A 15,638-nucleotide genomic window follows, 5' to 3' on the forward strand; every position below is an offset into this window, starting at 1 on the left:
AGGTACTCACCCCCTTGTTCTCTCATCGACGAACTATACAGCGGTCAACCTCCACAAGAACAATTAACGCCCACCGCGGGGACGAGAAACAAAAACCCTTCTTTCTTTAGGTTCCAAAACTCCCATATCTGTTCATGGCTGACCAGCCTCCTCCACTACAAGAAAAAAGGCGTATGGCCACGCTTTTTTTCCACATTTTAAAAGCGTGGCCAAAAGTGGCCAATGGCCACGCTTTTGTGCAGGTGGCGATTGAATGGAGATTTGGCCACTTTTTTCTTGCCACGCTTCAAAAGCGTGACGAAAAGGGTCAACGACCACGCTCTTGGAAGGGTGGCAATTGATTAGAGACACGGCCATATTTTTTTTGTCACGCTTTTGGTAAACAGGGACATTTCAAAAGCGTGGCAACAGGATTTCATTACAGTAGCATTTATGAAGCGTGGCCATATTCTGGCACTCTTTTGGCACGCTTTAAAGCGTGACCAAAACGTTATTGAAAAATAAAATCCTAATAACCCAAACAAAGCTTCAGGACTACTCTTTCACTCTCATCAACTCTTACCGTCACTCTCAACTCTCAACTCAACTCCATGGCAACCTTGGAAGCAAGGTTCTAAAAACCGGTTCGAATTGGCCGGTCGAACCGATTAAACCGTGAACCGACACAAAAAACGAATCAATCAGATGTTAAAACCGTAGATTTTAAAAACCGCTTTTAAACCGTTGAACCGGTCGAAAATCGGTCGGTCGAACCGAGCCGTGACCCGGCTGGTTTATTGAATTTTGCTGAAACGCTGTCGTTTTTGTGGAGAGGAATCCCGAACCCTAACTTCAGAGTTCAGCCCTAACCAAAACGCGTTCTTTGCCTCTCTCACACTTAGCCACTGTCCAGAGCTTCTCTCATCGACCTCCTGCTCTTCCCTCACTCCCTCACTTCCGTCCAACCACCGCCTGCTACCGTCGCCGTCGCAACTTCCAACTTCGAACAGCCACCGTCGCAAACTTCCAACTTCGAACAGCCACCGCCTGCTCCCTCACTTCCCTTCCATCGCGCAGCAAACGTCGCAAACTTTCTTCCCTCCATCGCGCAACCCTCCCCCCTTCTTCCCCCAATCATTCGTGTACTCCCTCGAGACCTCTGAAGAAAAGAAAAACCCTAGCCCTTCATCGCCGCCGCCGTCCCCAGGTCCTCAGTGCTGCCGCTGCTTCCTCTTCCCCGTGTCGTTTTCATCTTCCTCTTCCCCAGGTAGCTCGGCCCGTCGTTTTCATCTTCGCTGGCTTCTTGGCACAGATCCCAGGTTAGTGGCCCTGCTTTCATTCTTCGCCTCCGCTTCTTCCTTTTAATTTCTGAATGTTCGGTCTTCTTCTTCGTTTGAAGTTCTGAAATTGTTGTTCAATTTTAGTTCCATTTTTCTTGTAATGTTTTGTAAATTGTAATTGCCTGCTGCTGATGGATCTGTCTTGTATTTGTTGGTTGCTGATGGCTGTAAAATTTTTTTTCAAATTTATTGATGGCTTGTTGGCTCTGTTAGTCTGTTGCTTTCAATTCTTTGCTCTGTTATTGATGGCTCGATGGCTCTGTTAGTTACTTATGGCTCTTAATTTTTTTGCTCAAATTTACTGATGGCTTTGTTTCTAGTTGCTGGTTTTGCTGGGTGAAGGTTTAGTGTTTTGGAATGTTTTATAATGTGCTAATGTTTGTAATTGATGGCTTTGTTTGTAATTGCTGGGTGAAGGTTTAGTGTTTTGTGATTATTGGTTAATGTTTTGGTTTAGTGTTCTCTCTTTTTCAGATTTCCCTTCTCCCTATATTTTTGCGTGTTGCTGAATTGGTAATCAATAAATTTGCCTTTTTGCTGTAAATCGGGACTTTACTAGGATTTGTTAAAATTGTTGCTGTAACTTGAATTTGTTGCTTCCCAGTCACAGAATCAGAACAGAATGCTCAGTCAGTGCTTGATTGATTGGCTTTGCTCACTGATTGTATTTGATGATAAATTTTAAATTGATAACTTTTAAATTTTAAATTTGCACTGCCTATGTTACTGATTTACTGTTCTTTCAGTGTTTTTTGTTGTTGTTAATCATTGTGATGTGCTTTGTTAAAATTTGCACTATCTATATTACTGATTCACTGTTCCTTCAGTGCTTTTTGTTGTTGTTAATCATTGTGATGAGCTTTGTTAAAATTTGCACTGCCTATGTTACTGATTCACGGATTCATCCCTCTTGTCATCATCATCGGCATAAACTCCGAACCGAAACCCCAACTCTCTGGATAAAATTGTAACGAAAGCTGATTGAACTTTTTCTTCTACTTGAGGTATGAATCAGAATGATGAGGCCAAGTTATGGCAAGTGTCAACAGACTATAATATATATTGAGTTTGTGACATTAGAAAGATATAATAATAACAATAATGGAGTCATGTTATTTGAATATTGAGGTTTAACATTTAAATTCTCAGCTTCTCAGCCATGTTTGATTCTTCTTCTCAGGCAATTGAATCGAATCAACCAGGCCTTCATTTTCTTTTTCTTTTAGTTGATTCTTAATTTTTCTAATATATGTAGCTTTCTGAATCAAGTGGATCAGATTATGTAGTTTTCTTGATTTGGGATATTTTCGGAGACGCATTAGAAGAGTTATTTTATTATTATGTTTGCTATAAAAATATTCACATGTTGTGTATTCTTGTGATTGTTTCGGTGTTTACATTTTCTTTCCAAGTCACTTGCTATGGTTGTTCTTTGAGTTAAGGCTTTGTATGTATGTGTGAGAACATGTGATAATGTTGAATGCTGTTGCATCTAATAGGAGTTTTTGGAGTACCCTCATCTGTGGTCCTTTGTAATTTATTTATTATTTTGTTCTATAACAATTTTTCCAGTTGAACCACCGGTTGGACCGGTTGAACCAATGAACCAGTGAACTAATGACTAAAGCGGTTTGATGACCGATCCGGTTTTCAGAACATTGCTGGAAGAGCTCAGATCACAGCTGCGCCATTAGCCTCCCCTCCGCCTCTTCTCCTCCTCGTCACTAGCGTCGTCCTCGTCACTGTAGTAGCGTCGTCCTCCTCGCCGATCTCCTCTGCATCGTCTCCATTACGCGCCAGTGTCGTCTTCTCTGCTCTCCTTCCCTGTCGTTTCGCCTTCCTTGTCATCTCCTTCCATCTTCCCTGCTCTGGCCACCATGCCCTAACCCTCACTGTTGCCTTCCTTGTCCGCGCTGCTACATCCCCTCCACCGCGCCTCCACCGCACCTCCGCCTCGCATCTGCTACATCCTTCGTTCGTGTTTGCCTCGCCGTTTCTGCTTTGCTTGATTTTCCCTGCTGGTGCGTTCGTCTCTGCCATTCCCTACTCCTTCCGTGCTGGTTTATGTTGTGAAGTTAAAGATTTTCTCTCAACTAATTATTGTTACTTTGTTGCTGAATTAAATATCAGATTGGTATGTATGTGGCAAAATTTAAGCAGGGGTAAAATTTCTCAGGTCGTTATCAAATTGGTTGAATTTGTGCTGTAAACTTGGGAATGTTATCAAATAAAAACTAAATCAATGTGGTTTAAAATTAGGAATGCTATCAAATGGGTCATATCATTTTGTGGTTCTTATTTGACATGCATTTTGGTTAATTTCAGTTTTTTTTTTTTAAATTTCTTTTATTTTGTTTTTTTTTTTACTTTGATTCTTCACTTGATATTACTTAACGTTGGTTGTTACTGACAGCAGTAGATATTCAGAATGGTAAATGTTTGGGATTGGTATTAATTGAAGAAACTTTTAATTACCAATATTTCATTTTTGAATCATCATTAGTAGAAATTCATTGCCTGCTGCCTGGTGATGTGAATTTGATTTTCCTTCATGTTGGATTTGATTAGAGGACTTGTGATATTGTAGTTGGTTATGTTTCATATTGGCAGACAGCAACATTGTTAAAATTGGAATTGAATGCTTGGGTTTTGGGCTGAAAGTTAGGTATTTGTAGACAATACTTGAAGCATTTCTTGTTTTGGTTTTGATTGATTGATTTTAGAGGCTTTGGCTAGACTAAGCAGGAAAAAGTGCTATGGCAAAGCATTTTTTGTGCCAATAGTATTCTTGGTGCCTTGGATTGGTACAGGGTTTCCCATGGGAAGCTCTTACCCTCTTAGAGTTGATTCAGGGATAAGTTTGCTTCTAATGAGATAGAATGACACACTTTTTGGTATTGTTATTGTGTTTTGGTTGTGTCCTTTTCTCTGATCAGGCCTTTTCTTTAAATTACACGTACTTCTTGTTTTTCTTCTGTGTATACTGTTGCTTGATTCAAAGGAAAGTGTAATTAATTAACTGTTATCTTTTCCTCATAAAAATTTATCAATGTTTGTGGTATATAGGCATAAGGAGGAAGCAACTAATGGTAAAGTGAGCATGAGCATGTGTTATTGCTGGTTGTTGACTAAGGGTTGTTCTTATTCAGGTTACACACTTGATATTAATTTCTATAATTTAGCATGCACGGTGGATATAGCTAACGTCGTTTATTTGTTTATTTTTCCTGCTCCAAATTCCATGGTAACTACTACTGTTGTTTGTTGCTGCTGGCTTCAGGATATTGTTTGAAATGATTCTATATAGATCAGTGAATAGAAAGATCTTAAGCTTCATTCTTTGTCATATGGCATATGCTTTTTTATTGTAAGTTGTAACTCACTCAAGTCCATCCAGGTGGCTTCCTAATGTGCCATTCTTCCGGTCCACGAGAGTTTGGGTTTGAGAGCCTCTAGGTGTGGCAAGCGTATGGCGAGCAAGTATGGCAGCTGGCTGAGGTTGGAGAGACCATGGCAGGGCAGGCAACTCCGACGAGGAAGATTTTTTTCTAGCCTTGGTTGCAGCACACTTCTTTTGCCTGTTTTAGGAGGTAGTGTATTTTAATTTAATTTATGGAGAATTCCAAAAACATAATTAATTTAGCCATGAAAGAACAATAATTCCTTAAGAATGGTTGCACAAGCTAAAGTTGATATACAACCTCTTCTATATATCACTTGGAGTGGTTTATTTTCCCCTTCTTGGTAATTAAGATATCAATATAATTGTTCCATAAAAACAGCCATCAAAACGTAAATACATATTTGAATTTGATTTTTTATTATGCCCGCACATAACATACATCAGGGTAGATAGCCTTTGATCTGCAACATGTAATTGGCATTAATCCTGTTAACCACAGCTGTCCATATAAAATATTTTGCATTAGATGGGGCTTTGGAATTCCAAATGGGTTTGTTTAGATTGTGCTGGAGGATTGATTTGGGTTAAACATACTATACTATGCATCAGTTTAACTAATCTATGCTGTCATGCTTTTTTTTATTATAGCAATTCAAAATTAGAGGTTTCCGATAGTAAAGGAAATCAGACAAGTCCTCTTGTCATACATATTGCTATATTATTTATCTAAGACAACAATTGTATTGTTATAGGGATTTTTGAGGCAGAAGATATCAGGTCAAGGGCTTGCATCATACTTGCTGGTGGATCTGGTACAATTCTTCCCTGTTAGTCTGTTACAATGCTTAAAATGCTACTTATGGAAGAAATAAAATCAATTGCAACTGTTTCTTCCCTTTCCAATTTATCTTCGAACTTTTGTCTTCCAATTTGTATATCATAAATTGTTAGGAGTCGATCACCCTCTTTTTGTGTCCTCCCTATTTATATTTATAAATTGATTTTTCATTGTTAAATACTTAATTTGTGATTACTGGTTGGATATAACTTTTTCCATTTAATTTTCTTTATTTTTATATTAAAATTGATATGTCAGGAAAATGAACATGATTAAACTAACATTAGGTCCCTAGTGAGTGTTAACGTCTGAGATTTTTATTGGTTTACGTAGTCATGCAAATAATTTTAAATGATGAGGTATATATGACTTAAAAGCCAATTTTTTATAAAATATTAAACAGGAGCTGAGTGGATGAGTTGTCTCCACGTGACCTCAAGGTCACGGGTTCAAGCCGTGGAAACAGCCACTGATATAATTATCAGGTTAGGCTGCGTACATTACAACCTTGGTTGCGGCCCTTTCCCGGACCCTGCGTTAAACGCGGGACGCTTGTGCACCGGGTTGCCCTTTTTATTAAACAGGAGCTGAGTGAGCATTTTAATTATGATAGTATTTTGTATTTCATGACCTAATTGATTTCATCCTACATATTAAAAAAAGTATTTTAATTTAATAAAATAAAAAAAATTAAAACCAATATGCTCAATAGTTTCTCTGACAAGTTCCCTTTAAGAGTTATTTCACTATTTTGGTAACAAGATTTTTTTTAGATAGCAAGTGTTTTATTTAGGAATAAAGATTTTGACACTCTTTTTAGATAGGAATAATTACTATAAGATTACTTTATTGCTTATCTTGGTTATCCTTGGGTTTTGTTTATTGTTAGTTGTACAGAAAAATCTTGAGAGCGATGAAGTTTTAGCAGTTGATGTTTCATGCATTGTTGCTGTCTTAGTTTGATTAAGCATTTCTCTTCTGCTTTGTAAATATGATTAATTTCACCCCAACCTCAGGTTTTGCTGGTATTGAGCTTCTTCTGTATTTACATCTGTTGTTTTAGTCTGCCTATAGAAGTTGGTTAGCTGATATAATTCGAATTCTGGATTTTTGTGCAAATGTGAATCATATATAATTTGTGTGTTATGACCATTCTTCTTTTACCTCTTTTCAGTGGGATAAGAACATGTATGATCAATGTTTAATGCTTTTATTTTGCTTTTTCACTTGATTGCATGATATATAGTTCAGTACATTCATTTATCAGTTGTGTCAATTTAGAACTGAGTAGTAACACTTCGTTGCTGCATAGTTAAAAGATACAAATTTGACAATGTTATTTAAGCGTGGCGATAGCTCAAAAAGCGTGGCCAAAAGCTATCGCCACGCTTTTTTCAGCTTTTCGCCACGCTTTAAAAGCGTGGCAATAGAGCTGTTTTCTTGTAGTGCTCCCACATCATCTGAGCTTCTTCGGATGGTAACGGAGCTACAACAAGCTAATCAGCGTATGACTAAAGATAACCAACAAATGGTAAACCAGATAGCCAAGATAACTAATGTTCAGATTGCTTATAATGATGATCATAATGAAGGACAAGATGACGAGGAAGAAAACTCTGATCCAACACATATCTCTGAAACTCAACACCTTTAGGGAGACCAACAACAAAACGATGACGATGACAGATTGGACAACGCTGTTGGACCATTCACAGCCGACGTCATAAATTTCAAACTGCCTAGGAACTTCGCATTACCAATCACCTTGACTCCCTACGATGGCATGGGAGATCCGAAAAAACACGTTAAGAAATTCCGATCTATATGATGATAGTGAACGGTGCTTCTAATCCTATTTTATATCGTTGTTTTCTTACCTTTTCAGATGGTCTTGCACTTGGTTGGTTTTCATCTTTGCCTGCAGGTTCAATTTCACGCTTTCAGGAGCTCGCTAAACAATTTGAAGATCAGTTTGCTGCATCTTCCATCTATCTACATGATTTCGACTATCTGAACACTATCAAGCAAGGACAGCACAAAAGTTTAAGGGAATATGTGACCCACTTCACTAAAGTAGCGATGAGGATCCCAAACCTTCACCCTGAGGTACACCTGCATGCTATAAAGAATGGACTCCGCCCCGAAAAGTTCCAAGAGGCCATCACAGTGGTCAAACCCAAAACCTTGGCCGAGGGGTCAAATGGAGATTGAAGAGTTGCGCCAAGCTCGAAAATCCGAAAAGAATCAAACCAATAAGGATGACGATAAAGCTCCAAAAAACAAGAAACGAACTTTCCGATTGACACTGTGTTACGATTCTTATACCCAGTTCAACACCACAAGGGAGGAAATCATCAAGACAATACTGAATTCGAAACTAATCAAACCTCTACAGAAGGCTGGAACCTACCAAGATATGAAGAATGTAGACAAGACAAAGTACTGTGCTTTTCATCAGAAACACTGGCACAATACTGATGAGTGTGTTGTAGCCAAAGGACATCTGAATAAATACATCGGCCTTCCTATCCTTAAAAGCAAAACGCTTCTTCTTAGGGGCTGGTTGATTCACCACTTCCTCTCCATCCATATTTTTTTGGGATTAGAAGATGACCCCTCTTTCTCAAAATTCTTAGCCTTTAGATGAGCTCTCAAGCTCGTCGCTGATGCACCTGGATACTTTCCACCTATAAAATAATTCCACAATTTACAAATATAGCCAACTCTGACATCTTCAAAAAACAACATATCAACTCTCACCGAGATAGTTCACCATAGATGTTCTATCTTCTGACCATGAAAGCAAATCAAATACAGATATTAAGTTTTCTCTATGGACAACCTCTACCAAATACCCTATTATACACTCATTCTGAGGAGTGATCTCTTTTTGACCCAATATATATTATGGCTGCAAACACCAAAACAGGAAAAACTTCTCACATAAATGCTCGTCTAAATAGAAGAGAAAATCCTCGTCAACTGACTTTACTTTCAGAAACATTTTCTTGAAATCTTTGAAAGACGACTTATAGAGTTTGAAAATCGAAAAACCAGGAGCACTATTCAGATTCACCCAAACCCCTTCCAAATCCCTTTAGTTGAAATGAAGAGAAAAATAACTCAAGAGAAGGTTTTATTTTCAAAAACTCCATTAGAATTTCAAAACATCTTAGAAAAACCCAACAATTCGGATGGAGTTGAGACGGAACACAATTTAGTTGTTTCAAAACATCATTTCGAAACCAATAAAAAGTAGTTTCACATAAAGTTCTTCAAGAACATAGCTATGCATGTAAAAATATTTAAAATCCATTTTTCTATGAAAAACACGATCAGCCCTAGTGTATGGAAGCAACTTAACCCTCACCCCAGAACCTTTCCTAACTATTTTTGAAACATCAATCTCAGCCACACTACCCATGTCCACAAAAAGAGAACCTCGAATTTTAACATGCTGACTAACCCAATCGTAAGAACCATCATTACCATCTTTCAGTTTTTCCTTTCCCTTTTTCTCACCCATGATTTTTTTCAAAGAAAACTGGAAAACAAGAAAAAGGCGAAGGAATCAGAATCAAAAATGGAAGAGAAACTAACCTCTTTTACGCATGTTTTACTTTTGCCAAACGTCTTTAATCAAACTGAAGTTCCTTTAAAGAAGACCTTCAAGAATCTAAATACATATGCAAATCGGTTCAGTTCCATCTCTTTAATCACAACCATTGTTTCTATCAAAATCAACGGTACTCACTCACCTTAGAAACTGGAGCGCCAATGACTACCCATTTAATGATAAGACCACTTTTATTTTCATTTTCTTTTTCAAGAAAAACTTACATTTCTCCATTTAATTCTTCCAATCTTTATATTTTCTGATATTTATTTTGATCAAACAAGTTGAGTTGGGGGCTTCATATATCTATCAAAATACCAAGCTATAACTAATCAATAAAAACTCAACCTATTTCATCAAAATATCACTAAGCCAAACTTGGGGGCTATGATGCTGCCGTTATAGCTCGACTATACGTCATGACTCATCTATATACATTATAAGTCGGTTATCAAATACATTCATGAAAGCAAATACCAAAATGCTCAAATATGCTATTACTTTCCGTTTAAAGCAAAATTATTTAGAGACATAACTATTACGATTTGTTTCAGATATAAAAGAAAGGGTAAGAATGTTGTTTAGACTATTGCAATTGGCAAAGCCTATTATTCACTTATTGAATTGAGCATTGGAGTGTTTTTTTGCAAGTATCCACCCCGTATTCTGTAATTGACAGACAAGTTATACAGCGGTCAACATCTACAAAAACAATGTGTTTAAGGATAATTCTAGAATCAAATAATGTGACCAAAATACAACTTTTTTGCCCATCCACTTTGTATAGTATTACAAGATGACAAAATGTTATTCCTTGGTACAGTATTTGATGACAATGCATCGATTAATTCTATTTATAAAGATCTGGATTGGATAATCGTGGTATGGGAATGGCAGTTAGAGGTACTTTCTTCTTAAGAACAATACCAAATTTTTCAGATACATCAAACTTCTCTCTTTCGGTTACCCTCCAATCAAACGAATGTACAAGCGTGGCAAGGAAGTATAGTACTGTCCTCTCAGCCATTGCAATCCCAGCACATATTCTTCTTCCAGAACCAAATGGAAAGTAACTGAAATCACTCCCACTGAAATCCCATTTTGCTTCACCATCCTCCAAGAACCTAGTAGGATCGAACTCAAGGGGTTTGTCCCAAATAGAAGGGTCTCTGTGTATTGCCCACACGTTCACAAACACACGCGAACCCTTTGGAATTGTGTACCCACCCACAGTGGTGGTTTCACTGGGGCAGTGAGGGACTAAGAGTGGAAGTGCTGGGTGCAACCGAAGGGTTTCTTTCATTACTGCGCGCAAGTAAGGTAGCTTGTGAATGTGTGACTCTTCTACTATGTTGTCTCTGCCAACTACTGCTTCCAGTTCTTCTTGGACTATCTTCATTATCTCTGGCTTCTTTATCATTTCAGCCAAGGCAAATTCGATTGTGTTGGAGGATGTGTCGGATCCACCCACAACCATGTCCTGTTCAAGGCCCATCCAAAATTGAGGATTAATGGTACAGGATTAATATAATTTATTACTTTGCTGACTAAAAATACTGAGTAATATTAATTAAAATTAATGACTTTTAAAATTTTTTAATTAAAATAAATTAGTATATACATTAGTACTAATTAATATAATATATTCTTTACCTAAGATCTCCTAGATCTAAAAGGAGTGAGTTCATCTAGTCAAATAAAATACTTTAATCCCAATCACACACTTCCAACTTCCAAATATAAGGTATCCATTCCAAGAATATAAAAGAAACCGAACCATTTTTCACTATAAAAGAGTGTAGAAGAGCAAAGATTCAAGAATGAGATGGAACTAACGTACCATGAGCAGTGACTTGAGTTGAACCATGGTAAGTGGGGTCTTGGAGTCACCTTCGTCCTTCAAATCCAACAAAAATTGTAAGAAATCAGTGCTCTTCTTGTTCCCTTCTTCCACCCTCTTTCCAATCATCCTCTCGAAGATCCCATCGAACCGCGGCACCAGTGCGTGCATCTGCTTCTCCACACCCTGCAAGTCAAACCGTGCCAACGCGGGAAAAAAATCCGACACGTTCGGCTTCCCAAGCAGCGCCGTCATCTCCGCCACCACCTCCCTGAACTCCGCTCCCAACCCCTCCCTCTCCTTCCCCTCCACCGCCCCTCCCCACATCATCTCCGTTATCACGTTCAGCACCGTCAAGAACACCTGCTCGCCAACGTTCACCTCTGACCCGTCCCGATTACACAAGAACCCGACCGTTTTTCGCACCTCGTTGCGGCGGAGCTCATAGACGGAGTCCAGCGTGTGGTTGCTCAGCATCTTCATGACGCATACTTTCCTCAGCATCCGCCACTCGGGTCCGTATGGCGTCCAGACGATGTCGGATCCGCCGTAAGTGGCGGCTCTTCCGGCGGCGGGGACGTCGCGGTTGGCAAAAACGGTGTCGTGATCCTTGAGGACTTGGCAGGCCACGGTTGGGGAGGTGATGACGATGCCGAGCTTGCCGCCGAGCTGGAGCTTGAATATCGGGCCATAGGTGCGGGCCAGGCCCGCGAAATAGGTGTGGAGCTCGGGATCGAGGGAGAATAGGTTGCCGAAGATTGGGAGACCCGGTGGGCCTGGTGGGAGGTTTCCTTGGGCCTTGCTGGGCCTGAAAAAGAGGACCCACGTGATGATGGAGATGATGAAAAAAGCAATGATGAGGAGCATGGTGTTCGGGTTTCTTCTATTGTTAATTATTACCGGAGGGACAATGAAGTCTAGGAGGGAATAGGATGATGAAAGAAATGAAATAGAGTGAGAATTCAGAACTGAGAAGTAGAGGATATAGGTTTTCCTTTTCTTGACATGAGTAGAGGATATATCTATGTGAGTGAATTGTGGCTATGGTTGGTTGGCGGTGAAATACAAGCTAGATAAGTAGATATGGTAAAGGACAACGAAATACGGGTTAGAATGATTGTGTGAGGAAGATACTGAAATTCATAAGGAATCTTTTGCCGAAAGCCAATACAGTTTTGGCACGTTGGCAGCAAATGAGGATATTCATTTTCCGTAAGAGATAAAATTTAGGACCTCCAACCGTCCTAATTGACCTTGAAATATTGAGACCCCACAAGAGGAATTGTTAAGACTCCTTGATTTATCGTGAAACAAACTCAAAATTATTAATTTATTTATTAACAATGGACAAAATATCAAGTAAAACAAATGCACACATGGGGCTACATTCTCGATAGATTGTAGTTCTGTTGAAAGGGAAAAAAACGAACATTTCTCTTTGTATTATATTACCATGGTAGTACCCATTTTGCTACACCAAATTCTCGGTATTTTGGACATGTATATTACAAAAACAAGAGAACAGTTATCCTAATCTAACAAGTTTTTGCTAAATCTCTGCAGAATATATGTATGAAAGAAGGATAAACCTGAACAACTTGGAACATATTTTCCCTTGTGTGCATGTTCCTTGTAAGCATAAGTTGGAACCCAGTAATTGAAAATGTTAAAATTCCCAACACATTGCGTGTTACTTATTCTCATCTTAGAAACAGTTTTGGGAAAAACAAATCAAACAAAATTGGAGTAACAATAAGTATTTCATCAGTTTGTAGTTAAGGAGTTTTATTGCATATGGTTCATCCAATTTTTCTCCACCATTTCTCAGCGTATCTCACTTCTCGCTTAAACGACCAAACCTACGTAAGCAATCTGCAAAATTGGAAACAAAACTAGCACACTTCAAAGGATCCTTGATATTTTCCCTGTAACATGCTACAGTGGCAGCCCTCTCGGCCATGCAAGGTTCAGGCTTTGGGTTTGGAAGCTTATACTCCTTGTCACGGAGATCCTTTGCCTTTTGGGTTACTTCCTGCAACATTGTCTCCTCTTGCTTCTCCAATCTTTCCAAAACCTTCTCGCTTTCCTGCAACACAGACCGAATGCCTTCTAATTCTGAATGAAACGGATGCACGGGTACGGTTGGTGGTAGAAACATAGGGGGCTCCACTGGCCACCCTTGTGCAGCTTTAGTATCGGGCACTCCAGGTTCATCTAAAATTTGCTTTTGATTTTCATTAGATTGGGGCTTAACAGACTCTCGTTGAACCTTCCGCCTAACTCTTCTAGTTTTCTTCTTGGGCTCCACATCATCAACGAGCTGATTAACAAGGTCATTGCTAATCTGAATTGTAAACTCACCCATAGTATGATAACTCCTAGACAATGCACCAGAAAACCATCATAAAGTTTAAAATGCTATATACACCAAAAGAAGTAACAATGCTGAAGCTGGAAAAGAATAAAAATGTGAATAGTAACCAATTCCCCCTCTTGAATCTTAAAGAGTTGAATCAAAAGTAAATTACACATAAATTTAACAAGTTGGGAGCTGCCTAATGGAAATTAACAGATATATCCATGGTATAAAGCGAGACCTGAAAACAGGGATATATAATTGAGTGCAATCCATCATTTTAGGCCTTGTAAGTTTCTCTATATCACTAAAAATTTGAACTTAACATAAATTTGAACTCAATCGAAATTAAATATTGTTCACTTACAACAAGGACTAGTTCCCTCAACGCTTATTTGAAACCAAAACAAGGAATACGCTATAGCAATCTAACTTTCTGAAAAATTTAAGGGCAGTTACACTGGAATTTGTTAATTTTACAAACAATCTAACTTTATAAGAGTCATGTCCTTATATTAGCTACTGTTCATTATATTTTGGTCAATCTTTTTTGTCTCTGCATAAAGTGAGAAAGTTGGGAGATTAAGAAACTTTAAATTCAGATAGAAAGTGTATTGCATAACCAACTTAGCAACATTTCTCTTGAGATAATTTCAACAAAGAAGAATCAACCAAAACCGAGCTCTTCATATTAGAAGTGACTGCAAACCACACATTATTTTGAAACCAACCCGGGGTTTGAAGAAATATGAACTCCCATTACACTTTACTTATGGATCATTCATTGAAAATACACTACAAGTAACACCTCATGACCTCAAGCAAAATAATACAACAATAAAGTACATTATAGATCAGAGCAATCAGGACTATCATAAAAGAAAGCCAGAGAATCAATTATCTAAGTGCAGACATCTAATGTGCATGTGTAAGAATATGATAAGAAGAAAATAAAGCAGCATATCCAATATGAAACAACTATGCCAATTTATAAACACAATATCATGTACAAGCCAAGCAAGGCAGTTAACTAAATATTAAAAGAAAAAGGAACGATTAATTAAGGTATGTGATCTATGTTCGGACCTGTTAGAAAAAAAGGATCGATAACATAGCCTCCTAAAAGTCCTCCTAACACTTAAAGTAAAAAAGTACATTCATCCTATGTATTGAAATCTCGAAATGTAATCAATTCCTCCTTAATGTAGTAACCAATAGTTCAATAATCATGAAAGGAAAATGTGCATCTTGGTAGTGCCTAAAACTAAGATGATAGTGCATAATCCCAGTGATTGATTTGCTCCAAACAATCTGAAAGTTTCCTAAGGCAAAAACAATATCGGCACACTATGGCATACACTGCTGCAACAAGCGAAAATTGTGAAGTAATTTCATCCAATTCGCAATGTATTGAGAGTAGAGGATCCAGTGTTGATAAATATACACAACCAGCAACAAAAGGTTATTTCTACGGAAAAATTTTCCAATGCTGTATACACGCGCCTTCATCCAACAAAAACACCTAAACTGTGATACACAGTTACCGAACTAAAAGAAAGGATCAAATTTCAGGAATAACAACATGGAGAATGCAGATCAGGGATCATATAGAAGAGTAATTAAGGTACGAATCATAAATTAAAGTAATTGAAAGTACGAAGCAGCGAGAAGGAACTAGAAACAACCACAAAATCGAAGTATCCAATTCAACAGCATATAAGAGAGAGGAGCGAGAGGGAGGAGGAGGAGGAGGTGTACCCGCAGGCGGTGGCTGATGTGGCGGAGAGAGGCGGCTGTGCGCGGTGGGCGACCGGGCGGTAAGAGCGGTGGATTGGGAGGAGCAGCAGACGGCTTAGGGCATTCTCCGAAGTTCGAGCGAGATTGGGGCTTTTGCTTTTCTTTGGGGGAAAATTTTTCACAATTACTTCCACATAATTCTTCAATTTCTTTTAGTTTCTTTACCTGCTTCTCTCAAATATTATTATTTTCCCTAAAGATTTCTCTTGTTAACAAGAATTATATTAATTTTTTTAACTTTCTTTTTAATAAGAAAAAAATTCAATTTAATTTAATTTACAAATAAGTTAAAAACACTTATAAATCAAAGAGGATATATTAATCAAAAAACAAATATATTTTATTGTATATTTCAAACCACATATAATTTGTTGCTGTATAAAATAGTTGCTTTATTATAATTATAGAAATTTAGTTATGGTAACTTATAAGTACTTATAAACATTTAGATGAGATGAATAAATATTTA

At 38.1% G+C, this 15,638-nt stretch overlaps 2 protein-coding genes and 1 long non-coding RNA gene across 9 annotated transcripts; 1 reads left to right on the forward strand and 2 right to left on the reverse strand.

Moving 5' to 3' along the window:
- The first annotated feature begins 805 nt into the window (after nt 1–805).
- On the forward strand, nt 806–8,131 carry LOC140173803 (uncharacterized). 7 transcript variants are annotated; one of them, XR_011862950.1, is made up of 7 exons: nt 834–1,298; nt 2,892–3,340; nt 4,386–4,468; nt 4,717–4,909; nt 5,475–5,534; nt 7,153–7,364; nt 7,446–8,131. It is a non-coding gene; the product is annotated as an uncharacterized lncRNA (long non-coding RNA). The 7 variants fall into 7 exon arrangements; XR_011862951.1 differs by having other exon boundaries at nt 7,485–7,615; XR_011862948.1 differs by lacking the exons at nt 7,153–7,364; nt 7,446–8,131 and adding an exon at nt 5,964–6,727.
- Nucleotides 8,132–9,892: 1,761 nt separating this feature from the next.
- On the reverse strand, nt 9,893–12,363 carry LOC112803787 (flavonoid 3'-monooxygenase CYP75B137). Its single transcript, XM_025847252.3, has 2 exons — nt 11,017–12,363; nt 9,893–10,656 (listed from the first exon to the last, which is right to left on the reverse strand). The coding sequence occupies exons 1-2, from the start codon at nt 11,881–11,883 to the stop codon at nt 10,027–10,029; spliced, it is 1,497 nt and encodes a 498-aa protein (XP_025703037.1). The 5' UTR covers nt 11,884–12,363; the 3' UTR covers nt 9,893–10,026.
- Nucleotides 12,364–12,673: 310 nt separating this feature from the next.
- On the reverse strand, nt 12,674–15,364 carry LOC112803794 (uncharacterized). Its single transcript, XM_025847257.3, has 2 exons — nt 15,131–15,364; nt 12,674–13,394 (listed from the first exon to the last, which is right to left on the reverse strand). The coding sequence occupies exon 2, from the start codon at nt 13,379–13,381 to the stop codon at nt 12,851–12,853; it is 531 nt and encodes a 176-aa protein (XP_025703042.1). The 5' UTR covers nt 13,382–13,394; nt 15,131–15,364; the 3' UTR covers nt 12,674–12,850.
- Nucleotides 15,365–15,638: the final 274 nt, after the last annotated feature.

The sequence above is a fragment of the Arachis hypogaea genome, chromosome 1 (assembly GCF_003086295.3).
Source record: "Arachis hypogaea cultivar Tifrunner chromosome 1, arahy.Tifrunner.gnm2.J5K5, whole genome shotgun sequence".
Lineage (NCBI taxonomy): Eukaryota > Viridiplantae > Streptophyta > Magnoliopsida > Fabales > Fabaceae > Arachis > Arachis hypogaea.

Bases quoted from the DNA above. Each gene is read 5' to 3' on its own strand.
- LOC112803794 (XM_025847257.3), bottom strand. From the start codon at position 13,381: ATGGGTGAGTTTACAATTCAGATTAGCAATGACCTTGTTAATCAGCTC.
- LOC112803787 (XM_025847252.3), bottom strand. From the start codon at position 11,883: ATGCTCCTCATCATTGCTTTTTTCATCATCTCCATCATCACGTGGGTC. The intron at 10,657-11,016 runs GTACGTTAGTTC...GGCCTTGAACAG, and splicing joins AACTCAAGTCACTGCTCATG to GACATGGTTGTGGGTGGATC.